The sequence below is a fragment of the Alnus glutinosa genome, chromosome 6 (genome assembly GCF_958979055.1).
Source record: "Alnus glutinosa chromosome 6, dhAlnGlut1.1, whole genome shotgun sequence".
NCBI lineage: Eukaryota > Viridiplantae > Streptophyta > Magnoliopsida > Fagales > Betulaceae > Alnus > Alnus glutinosa.
In genome coordinates this window covers 2,228,043-2,241,242 of record NC_084891.1, presented here as the reverse complement: position 1 = coordinate 2,241,242, position 13,200 = coordinate 2,228,043, and the positions used below count along the sequence as shown (strand labels likewise).

General features: G+C 34.0%; 1 protein-coding gene across 1 annotated transcript; it reads left to right on the top strand.

Annotated features, from left to right (window-relative positions):
- The first annotated feature begins 10,867 nt into the window (after nucleotides 1-10,867).
- LOC133870578 (putative pentatricopeptide repeat-containing protein At1g12700, mitochondrial) lies at nucleotides 10,868-12,970 on the top strand. The gene is made up of 3 exons (XM_062307738.1): nucleotides 10,868-11,562; nucleotides 11,804-12,149; nucleotides 12,914-12,970. The coding sequence occupies exons 1-3, from the start codon at nucleotides 10,868-10,870 to the stop codon at nucleotides 12,968-12,970; spliced, it is 1,098 nt and encodes a 365-aa protein (XP_062163722.1).
- Nucleotides 12,971-13,200: the final 230 nt, after the last annotated feature.

Below are 13,200 nucleotides of genomic sequence, written 5' to 3'. Positions count from 1 at the left end.
ATCAATGAAAAGAAAAAATAGATCCAGAGGCGAGACTTAGCCTCTCAATTTTTTCTTCTATATGTGATAGGCTAAAAATCCAAGAGAGAAAAAATAGAAAATGAGCCTCTCAATTTTTTCTTCTATATGTGATAGGCTAAAAATCCAAGAGAGAAAAAATAGAAAATGAACATAACATATGTAGCATAGATGCAGAGGCGAGACTTAGCCTCCCAATTTGCTTAACATACACTAAACTCGACCCACTTGTTAATCCATGCATATAATTAAACAAAAATGTAGTCAGCCTAACCAATTTGTAGCTAGGTTCTCTTTCATTTTCTCATTTTATCATCCGTGGATGTTCTCTGTAACAAAAAAGACCACTTGTTTCTTTGTCACGCAGAAGAAAGAGGAAAAGAAAAAGAAAAAAGAAAAGACCAAGACCCCATCATTTAGGTTTTGATTGCTGCTATATATCTTTAGATATATACATATACAATTAACAACTAGATTGGAAAAATAAGAAGCCAACATAGAGGAGTAACTCAAGTGTCCGTGAAAAACTGAACTATCCATAAGATAATTTACTACAAAAAGTGAAATCCAAATTTACATAGAAAAAGTAGGAAAATAATGTAGAAACTGGTGTTGAAGCTCCTGCTTGCTCAATGTTCGATTCATATCTTTATCAAGGGCAAGAAACAAGTCTGCATAAAGAATTATGGTGCAGTTAGCCACATGAATATCACAGCAGTTTTAAGTACTTCAAACACATCATAACATTTATTTTGAGATTAACAACAGCAAAAGATACCAGCTCTTGCTGTTGTTAACCTTTTACAAGTCCTATCATTTACAAGTATATATATATATCTGCTCTAATTCACAAAGGTCTGTATAGTATATAATTCACAAAGGTCTTCAATATAAATCAATTTACAAAACACATACCTGCTTCTCATTGCTTTTCATTTCTGGAAAAGGCCAGTTCTACCTGACATCAAAGAAGCATCTTTCATGAGAGTTAAAATTCTCCCCGGAAAATGGAAATATGAATTCTACATAAACAGTAACAATAGAATAAGCAGTGAAAACAAGGATTCTAAGATCCACATTTTTCACAAATAATGCTTGAAAAATCATTTAAGATCCATTGGATGCATTTGTAACTTACAACCAAGAAAAACTGAGGAAAAAAAAGAGAGGAGAAAGATGCACATATCTATTACAAAAGTAGACAAATTTTGATGACAATAAGGCTATAACATCACACCTCGTATTCAGCAATTATATAGGAAAATTTCTACAAATTTCACAATACAGCAGGCCACCTATTTGTTTTGAGATTATCCATTTACCAATTTAGGCATGTTGCTCCCACTATTATTAGATTGATTAAATCTAGCCATTCTTATAAATACAGCAAAGAATATATGCTGTTATTGACAAGGATCCAGGAGTATTGCCATGAAATTTTGCATAGGATAACCAGGAATCGCGTAAAAGAACACACTATGGCAGGTTAAGGACGAGTTATATCAAGCCAACCACAATTTGAACCTGACTAAACTCTGCCCTCAACAAAAAAAATATGGACTCAAATAAGGATAAATGCAAATGAGTGTATACAGCATGGGAAAGCAGTATTGCTGAACTTCTATTGGGCTTTCTCATTCCTAGTTGTCTAAACTTCTCTAAAGCCAAACTAAAGCCTTTTCGTTATGAACCATGAATTGCATCAATCAAAATGCAATATCCTACTCCTTTAGTAGCATCAATTCTACAACAAAACTGTAAATGAGTTTAGTGCCTCGACAGTGAGAAAACCAGCATGAAAAAAAATTAATCACGAGAACAAAAAATCTGCACCCCCGGTTCAAGGATCTAGAAGCTCAAGCTTTTGGGTATTGGCTTTTCAAGAGTTTGGAACAAGGGAATAATGACCAAGAATCAGACATCCCATTCTGAAGATCATGTTCGATAGGGGTTTTTCGGTTTACAATCAAGGTTTCACAATCCACATAACACAAACATGTAAGAAGGCACTTTATAACCAGAAACCCAATAGCAAAAAACCACAAATCACAGCAAGAAACTAAAAAAAAACAAATATGAAAACAACTGAAAAAAACGCAAAAATGGGGGAGATCGGTATCAGAGCCGGAAATGGGTCGCTGGAACTGGGAGATCGCACGGTGGTTGGGTTTTGGCCGGAGATGGAGAACGACGGTGCGGTGGCCGTTTGTAGTGGTTTTGGGGACCAAAAAATTGGTTACAGAGAAGAAGACGTACTGCACTGGTTTCGCACGGTCACCGGAACTGGAAGACGGCCGGAGATGGAAGACGACCAGAACTGGAAGACGGTCGAAGATGGAAGACAGCCGGAACTGGAAGAACGACGGTATTGGCCGGAACTGGAAGAACGACGGAGTTGGCCGAAGATGGAGAACGACGGCGGCGGGTCGTGCGTGGAGAACGGCGGTGGCGGAAAGTGCGTGGTGGTCGACGGTGGGAAGATTTTGGGGTAGATGGAGAGAGGGAGGGAAAAATTTGGGGGGAAGCTCTGGAATGAAGAAAATGGGAAAATGGGGTTTCAGAACTGGTTTTGATGAAATTTCGAAATTTGAAATTTTTTTTTTTAATTTTTTTTAAAAAAAATATATATATATATATATATATATATATATATAACTAAAACTGAAATGGCCCTTTCCACGTAGGAAAGGGCCGGGCAGGGGCCGGCAAGATGGCCCCTGCCTATCATTACTCCTTGGGGCAAGTCTAAGGCTATTGTTGCTGGCTTTCTCCAACCATCACTCGACTTTTTTTGTTATTTTAATTTCTCTGAGACACGAACAAAAGCCATGGACATTACATTTGCATTCAGTGCATTCTAGGGGCACGCCATCCAAAGCCTTACCACAAGCATCACATGGTGGGGAGGACTAGTCCTCGAAACAAAAGTGAAAAGGTGCAAGTAAAAATAGTCATTTGTGAAAGTACAACCAAACTTAATAGATAAACATTTTCCTAAAATGTATTGGGAATGAATAGGAAAGTCACATATAGTATACACAATAATAAAACTAATGATTTAAATCTCTTTCTTCTTCGCAAATTATACAATAGTATTTTTCACAATGAGTTTCAGCACTATAGGTGAACTTGAGGATATAATTATCATGTTTGTGTCTAACTACGAGTGAAAGAACTGTACAATCAAAAATCCAAGATGAAATCGCAATTAGTGCATATATATCTTTTGGTGGAATGTATGATAAACAAAACTCCATTTTGGACCAAAAATGTCCATTCCTAGTTATTAGAAAAGTGTTTTTTTTTTTTTTTCTTTTGATTATATCATCTTATAACTGAATTACTCCTTTAAGATTTTTCTTAAAATGCCAAATTAAACCAAGTAAGATGCATAGGGCTTGTAATTTTTTACATAACCCACAAATTCGGCCTAAAATTAGTAATTAGAGTTAAGGGGTCTGACCATTTTAATTAGGTTAATTTATATAGTCTTATACACATACCTCAATACAATTCGAACCCAACACGCGATATAAGAGCTGACTGTTTTTTACAAGACTCGCAAACCTAATAAAAATTCAATACGAAATTAGCTGGTTAAGGTTGAGGAGTTTGACCCGTTTAATTAAATAAGTCAAGTTATGATTGACCTATATAATTTTCTTTTCATACCTCAACATGAGCACGATTTTCCGCCCTTAGAAAAACAAACTCTAATGCTAAACATTTGTTTCACTATTTGGAAACCAATTCATGGGGGAATGTTTGATCTGGTTGAAAAAATTAATTGATGAATTAAGAAGCTATTTCCTGTGCAGGACCACATTGTCTGTAAACCACTAGAAATACTATTGGTCTCTTTCTCATCAGAATTCCAGCTCGTACAAAATTGACACTATTTGAATCCCCAAGAGAGAGTACTCTAAGACACTTTTAGTCTTAGTACTACTACCTACCTTTCATTTTCGTGGCCTGAAATTGACCCTCAACACATGCACCAAACTATATATCTTCCACATATTTCATCTGAAACTTATACTTAATTTATGCTTTTCTTTCTTTTCTTTTTTTTTTTTGGAGAAATTTCAATGTATCACGGGTTTTACAATGTTGATTGCAACAGATGTATTCTATTTTTCAAAACCTTTTAATTTCGCCTATACCGTTAAGATTTTGTATTAATTTAAACGGTTAACTTAAAAAATTAATAAAAATACATATTTATCCTTTAAAAAAAATGAAAAAAAAAAATGAAAGATATCAACATTATAAATTTTAATAATTCAATGTCAACATTTGCAAAATCTGTAATATATACATGAGGGATCATATATAAGAGAGATAAGTGAAGTTTCTCTCCACAATTCTTCAACAACGGTACAATATACCCGGTTGCTGCAAACTCATGTATATTAGAATATCATTTGAAGACCTTTTTTCCATGAACATGATTCATGCTACTTTGTTTTAAAACTAGTTAATTAGGTGTATTTTCGTTTTATCGAGCAAAATGTGGAAATTATATTTCAAAATAATTAATAGGTAAAATTCAGTTGATCGAGTGACTCCCATGATGCATTGCATAGAGACATATATGTGCAGTTTTCTTTGATTACGTTAATTATAGAGACATTTTCATCATTCTATTACATGGTATTTTAAAGACACTAAAGCAATTCAATAGTAGATTGATTACACAACATCTTTAATTACCTTCTGTAGCTTATTCAAGAATTCCTTGGCAGCGTAGAAGTTGATAAAACCCTGTAAAGATAGAAATTAATATATATATATATATATATAAGGAAAGAGTTGTTTTTATTCAGCACAAAAATAGTAGAGGTTAATGAGAGTACGTACCTGTTCATCAGCAATAAGAGTTTGATACTGAGGCTCTCTGTATTTTAAGAATCCTGGTGGGATTGATAAATGGTTACCTAATATTGGTTCTTTGAATTTCTCTTCTGACTCGGGTTTTCTTTGTGATACTAAAGTGTCAGATCTTATAGATGTCTCTGTTAAGGGATGGAATTGTTCTTTAATTGATAGCTCTTTTTCTGCCTAAGTAGCAAAGATTATTAAAAACATCCCTTTGTGCCCTTCCTTGCCTCCGAACAAAATTATTTGGAATGGTATTTCTAATGGTTTGTTTTCAGTTAGTGTCTATCATTTGGGGTTGGATTTGTTGAGAAGTAAAAAATGGGAATGTTCCTCCAGTTTTAATAGAAGTGATTTCTGAAGAAAAAAAAAAAACTTTGGGCAATTAAAGCTCATAATTCTTCAAAAATATTTCTTTGAAGAGCTTGTCAAAACTTGTTACCTTCTAAACAAAATTTACTAAGGAAATGTGTGGTGGATAATGATCTATGTCCTTGTTGTAACTTTGAAGAGGAGTCTATCATCCATGCTTTATGGAACTGCCCTGATGCTCAAGATGTGTGGGGTTGCGACCCTATTTTGTTTCAGAAGTGTCCTTCAATGTTCACTGGTATGGTAGAACTTGTTTCTTTTTTCTTTTTTGTTTAATAGATTGAATGATGATCTGTTGAGCCTAACAGTGGTTGTTTTTCATAGTATTTGGTTGAGAAGGAATAAGTTGATTTTTGAGGAGCAGTTTTCCTCCCCGATGACGGTGTTCAAAGAAACTTCTAAGTTTTTTGAAGATTTTAGAAAGTTTAATATGAAGGAACATTTGATAAGGGCTCCTATTGTTGTAGGTTTAAATAGAGGTAAATTCTGGAAATCTCCTGATGTTGGTTTTTTGAAGGTTAATTGGGATGCATCATTAAACTTGAATGCTGGTATTGTTGGTTTGGATTGTGTTATAAGGAATGAGGATGGTTTAGTTGTGAGTGCTAAATGTAGTGCATGCAAGGTTCAGGTTGGTCCTTTATTGGCAGAAGCTATAGCTGTCCTTTTTGCTTTGATATAGGCTTTGCTAAAATTGTGAGTGAAGGTGATTCTTTGCAGGTAATTAAAGGAATGTGTGATCCAGATGTTCCTCTTGACTGAATTGGGCACTATATGGAAGCAATTAGACAGAAAGCTTCTAGTTTTTCTATTTGTAATTGGGCTCATTATTGTAGAAAAGCTAATGAAGTTGCCCATGTTTTAGCTAGAAAGGCTTCCTCAAAATGTCTATCTAATTGTTGGGTTGAGGAAATGTCTCTTTTTATTTCTACTGCTTCTTATAGAGACTATTTGGTCTCTAGACTGTAATTGGTCTTCTCTTTTTTAATGAGAAGTTATTCAATGTTCAAAAAAAAAAAAAAAAAAATTGCACTTTAGCGGCTAACTTTTTCCCAGCAAACTTTAATGTTGCCGCAAATGTACACTAGATCATTAGCGGCGACCATTTGTCGCCAGTAATGATCCTTCATAGCAGTGTCGATAATCGACTATCAGCAGCAACACTCACATGTCATCACTAATGGTTGATAATTAGCAGCAACAAACAAGGGTCGCTACTAATAATGGGTCAATAGCGGTGACTTTATTGACCCTACACAATAAAAATAACAATAATAATAATAATAAATCATATTCATTAGCGGCAACATCTAAAGTTGCCGTTGATGCTAGATCAATAGCGACGACTTATAAATGTCGCCGCTAATAATGGGTCAAGCGGTGACAGTTGGAGTCGCTGCTATTGACCCTACACAAAAAAAAAAAAAAAAAAAAAAAAAAAAAAAAAAAATCATATTCAAATGCAGGATCAATAGCAGCAACCTATAAACGTCGCCGACTCGCCGCTATTGACCCCATACAATAAAAAAAAAATAGAAAAAAAAAACTAATAAATCATATTCATTAGCAGCGACATCTAAAGTCGCTGCTGATGCTAGATCAATAGCGGCGACTTATGAACCTCGCCGCTAATAATGGATCAATAGCAATAATAATTGGGGTCGCCACTATTGACCTTACACATTTAAAAAAATAGAAAAAAATAATAATAAATCATACCACGATCGATCACACTTAGATTTTATCACGATCGATCACACATGATCGTATCACGATTGATCACATAGATTGTACTACGACCGATCACACTGATCGTACCATGATCGATCACACTTAGATCGTACTACGATTGATCACATAGACCGTACCACGATCGATCACATAGATTCTACCACGATCGATCATATTGATCGTACTATGATTGATCACACTTAGATCATATTACGATTGATCACATTGATCGTACCACGATCCATCACACATGATCGTACCACGATCCATCACATTGATCATACAACGATCGATCATATTGATTGTACAACAATCGATCACACATGATTGTACCATGATCCGTCACATGATCATGTGTGTTTGCTTTTGGGCAAACAAATAGTAGGAAAACGCATACAACGCGAGGCTCAGCCACAGAACCGGGAGTCATTCCTTTTTCTGTGCACGAATTGTTCAAACCATTCAACAAGTACTTAAAGCAAGATCCATTTTGAAATATGCTAATGAAAAAAAAGAAAAGAAAAGAAAAACTGCAATTAGGTGTTCCGAAACGTATTTGACAAGATTCGTTTTTGCCTACACAATCACCTTGGAAATGGGTTGTTTGCAAGGTTGGGAATTTCGATTACTTCAAATGTGATATGAGCCTGGATATTTGATGGTGGGATTTGTAAATTGTAATGATATAATGATAAAAGACAATAAAAGATAATAGTTTGGCAATTCGAGGAGCTAATTCCTCATTTTCATTCACAAAGTTTTGGTCAGTGAAAATACTCACCAATTTTGATGAGTAATATTCACTCACCTACTCTCTTACTAATTTTGTTTCTCCTTTCTCTTTTACATGATCAGCACACTTTTTTTTTTTCTCTCATTTTCTTCTCTTATCTCCCGTCTCTCTCACACGATGATGTTCTTATTTTATGGGCATGAAGGTTTCTTTGTCCCTAACATAAATTTTGTGGTTCTTTTATTTCTTTCTTTCTTGAATTTAATTGAGAAGCAAATGAAATCTTCTGTGAATTTCTTAGCAATGGTCTAATCTAAGATAAAAGTATATGATAGCTACTTTGATGAGTAAAATTTGATAAGGCTACTAGGAATACTCTAAGAGATGAACCTTTGGATAATTTTCTAGTTACCCCATTAATAATCAAAGTTGAATTTAAATACAGAGACAGGCTAAAATAAACAACTACCCACTAAACCCATACTACAATACCCACTAATTAAGCTATTAACCCACTAATGAAATGCATATAATTAACTAACCCACTACTAACATAACTGACCCACTTACTAACATAGAAACATGGACCCACTAACTATTATTCTAGAGTTGCAGCACACTTAAACCACTAACTTCGCTACTGTCTTGCACTCCTAGCTAGCTTCAGTCACGTTCCTTCAAGAATCCCACTTCCACGCATTTCTTCCACACAAAGCCACCCCACACTTCTTCTGCCACACCCCTAATAATAAGGCTCATAGCAAAATGTGACAAATTTCCATTTAATAATTTCTTAGGGCTCATGTATTGGTACAATTGATATAGGTGATTGGTCTGGTGCTTGTTCTTACTGCATTGCTTCAAACAATGAACTCTTCCTGTTCCACTTGAAACTTTCGTTCATCGAGTCTTTAGATCTTGCCTCGAGGAAAGCAATGAAATTTTTAGATCATTTTATACTATAGGTTTGTGACTTGAAGGCAATTTTTCTGTGACTAATGATCTTGATTTCTAGCGCTTTGGATTTATAATTTTGCTCAACAGTTTTACCACATAGGGATCGGATATGGGACTAAGTAAATGTCATAATTTGTTTTTGAACATTAATTAGGATGTGGATCGAGAGTTTCTTTTACGTATGTCGTATATGGAGATCTACAAAGAAGTAGTAGCCTTGAGCCTAGTATCACAATTTATGTCTGTACTATTCCTTTATTTATTGCTGCATTTGATTCCCGACCATGTTGCATTTCTCATGTTCTCTAGACAGTACTAGCAGTCATGGAACTTTTATATCAAATCAATATTCAATTAAACATCATTTAAATTCCCAACTTGCACTTGATAATTGCCGATAATGTTTTCAATATTGTAATTTCTCTAAACTTTAAAGTATAGCAGATGGCATCTTTATTAGATTCTTGAACAAGGTCCACCTGAGAAGAATCCGATAGACATGATACCTTCAATTTAATTGCGATAGGTACTTTCTAAGTGTCCCATAATTGAGTTCATTACCGTTGTGCTTTGACAACATACGCCTGTCATGTTTTTTTTTTTTTTTTTTTGTTCTTTTCTAAACCAAAATTATTGTTTTAATTTATTCTTTCCATTCACTTCTGGTTGTTATGAGCATTCTTCTTTCCTATATGTAGAGGAGATGATCAGAGGTCTCAGTCAGGTACCTTGGGAACGTGTGGATGCTAGCTTTCACAAAAGTAGGCAGCGATATTTTGCTCACAACAGCATTCAAGCAAGTTCTTTCTCTAAGTGGCTTTTCTATAATATGAAAAGTTTGATCACTTTCTTCAAATTGCGTTTCTTTTGACTTGTGTTTTGAGCACCTCCCTTTTGGACGAGTGGGACATTCTCTCTGTTCTTGTGATGTTACAAATCATTTAATAGGACATTTTAACTTTGATGTCATTGATTGAGAAAGGTTGTACCTTATTTATTCACTCTTTTTTGTTTTCTTGTTTTTAATTTATTCATTCTTTTTTGATTGCTGAAATATTCAAAAACTCGAGGCATAATATGTAAAATATGGTGGAAGTATTGGTCACTAACAAATGCTTGATTTTTTTGTGTTTTTTTTTTTCCTTTTTTTTTTTATAGGTGAAGAGCTATTGGTTGAATTGAGATGGGGCTGATGTGGTTTTCCATATGATCGATAACTTCCTTCTCTAGTCCATCTACAAGTTTGGGTTGATGATATGACAATTGGTTAGATTGCATCTATATTTCGACTACCTTGCAAATTGTTACACTAGCAGATCTTGTGTATATTTCATGTCAATTTGGATAGATTGGGAGTTTTATAGAATTGTTTGCTTCCTATTTCCTACTAGGTTTGTTTGTTGCATATTTTATTTGAATTAGCTTTTCATTTGTAATTATACCCAAAAATATATTTTTCAAAAAAAAAATAATATTTCTTTTGAATTTTTAGTAGTATTAGCGGCAACACTTTGTCGCCGCTAATACTTGTTTTTTTGAATTTTTAATAGTATTATCCAATAGCAACAACCTAGCTATTGTCACTATTGATAAACCAATAGCGGTAACTTATGATTTTCATTCAAAACTCCTTTAGTAGAGGCAAAAAAAATGTTTAGCGGCGACAGTTAAGTGATCAATAACTGTGACATGTTGGGTCGCCGCTATTGATCATTAGAGGTGGAGCATCTGCAACGACCAAATAATTGAGGAAATGTTAAATGTATAGCTTTTGAAATAGAATTAAATAATTGAGGAAATGTTAAATGTAAGAGAATTAGAAAACTTGAGAAATAATTGACCAAGAGAAAACAACAAATTCGTAGATATATAGTTGGTTGTGAAGAAACAAATCAAAGAAAATGGGAAAATGACGGCAAATTAAACACAACATCGCTCCAAAAATACGAAAGAGCTTTACAAATTAAACCACCTTTTCATTGGAAACCATAAAGGGCAAAATTGTCCTTTCGAGATGTAAAACAAAATTCACATTGTGTATAGGAACCCAGACCCTCTCATCTTAACGTTCAGGCACATTGTGAAAGTGGAAAACGACGGTCATTTCTACATTCTTCTGCTTATTAGAGCCATTACTAAATCAGATCTGCTTCTGGTTTTCTTCCACTACATCAGGAAATGGGTACGATTGCTAAGTCTAGAAACTCTCTTGCTTTCTTCTTCTATCATTATTGTCATTCAAGGGATTCTTTCCATCGTCAAAATTTTTATTATTGTTGTAGTTTTAGTGCTACTTCTTCTAAAACTACCAATAGTGGTAGAGATATTGTGGAAAGCCCCAATCATTTCTTGAAATCTGCAAGAGATTGGTGTAGATCTCGAAGCTTAAGGAATCTTGATGATGCCTTGGGCTTGTTTGATAGAATGCTTCACATACACCCTTTACCTTCCATCGTGGATTTCACTCAATTGCTGACTGCAATTGCAAGAATGAAGCATCACTCAATCGTGATTTCTTTGATTAAAGAAATAGAACTTTCAGGAATTGCACCTGATGTATATACTCTGGGCATTCTAATTAATTGCTTCTGCCATTTGAATTGGGTAGATTGCGACTTCTCTATCTTAGCTAGAATTTTGAAACTTGGATTTCAACCAAACTATATAATTCTTAATCCTCTTGTCAAGGGGATATATCTTCGGGGTAAAATTGCTGAAGCTATGAATTTGGTTAACAAAATGGAAAAGATAAGCTACAAACCTGATATAGCTACCTATGGAACGATAATGAATTGTTTGTGTAAAATAGGTAAGACCAATGAAGCTATTGAGTTGTTAAGAAAAATGGATGAAGGAAATCTTAATGTAGTGATGTATAACACAATTATTGGTAGTTTATGTAAGGATAGATTGGTAACTGAGGCTTTGACTTTTTTTCTCTGAAATGACAAATAGAGGAATTCAGCCAGACATTTTTACTTACACTTCTTTAATTCATGGCCAATGCAATTTCAGCCGGTGGAATTTTTTTAAGAATCTACACTTCCAAGAGGCAATGACATTGTTTCATAAGATAGAAGACAATAATTTAGACCTTAATATTGTGATATACAGCATCTTGATTGATGGTATGTGTAATGCTGGGAAGCTAACAACCGAAAGAGAACTCTTTAATACTCTTCTTACCAAAGGTTCGCAAGCTAATGTTCAGACTTACACAATAATGATCAAAGGGCTATGCAAAGAGGGACTACTAAAAGAAGTGATGGTGCTATTTGAGCAAATGGAGGAAAATGGTTGTTCACCTAACCATTTCACATATAACACAATCATCCAAGGCTTCTTGCAACACAATGAGACATCATGGGTAGTGAAATATATCAAGATGATGGTTGACGAAGGTTTCTCGGCAAATGCAACCACTGCGACCATTTTGATCAACTTGTTGTCTACTAATCAGGTAGATAAAACATTACAAGAATTTTTTTCAAAAATCTATGTGAAAGCTTTCTAGTTCTTCAACATCCAGGACAAAATTTTCATATTCTAACCTTTATAGTGCCAATCTGTCAGGTACAAACATATTTGTTGCAAGTCATTAGGGTAATATTTTCCTTCATGTTTTTTAGACTAATGTTGTGTATTGCTAATCCTATTTTGTTATTTTTTCTTAATTATCTGTAAACGTGTTGTAACTAAAATTGTTTTATCAATGATTTATTTAAACATTTTGTTGATGTAGAGTTATTGTAGAATATTGGTTATTTGGAGTTTTGGGTCCTTAATAGTTGTATGCTTATTGGCCCACCGAGCTAAACTTTTAAGTGTTTCATCAATTAAATTAATTTATCAATATTATGGAATAATGATTTAAATATTATGATCGAACAAATGTGTCACTTTTATGATATGATGTAGTAGTGAACACCTTATGTTTATTCTTTTTGGGGTCGGATGGACATTGGAGTAGGAAACTAATTTGCAGTAGTATCATTTGGTTAGCTTTTCAACGTGATGAAGTTGGTGATAATTATTTGCATGCATCTTCGTTTAATTGCTATAAACAAGTTACATCCTTCTAAGATAAGGATATGTACCCAAAAAAAAATACGGAAAAATATCTGTGAAAAAAAAAAAAAAAAAAAAATCTATTGGTGTACAAAAGGTCAAACCATTTACATTCATTTGTTCTTTCTATGTATTATGCCGAACTTGTATATGTAGGATCCATCTCATGTCTATGTGTTGGGTGTGTTGATGCAATTACAACAAATAGCATAACCAAAAAAAAAAAAAAATCCAATGACAAATGGACATTATCACATCAACCTAATAAAATGATGGTGTAATATGTAACATTACTCTTTCATATTTTAGAAGGAACTGATTCATTTTCTTAAAAAAATTTCCAAGCAAGCTAGAGAATGGTCAATGATTCTTGCCATCAATTCATATATTAGAAGGAACTGATTCATTTTCTTAAAAAAATTTCCAAGCAAGCTAGAGAATGG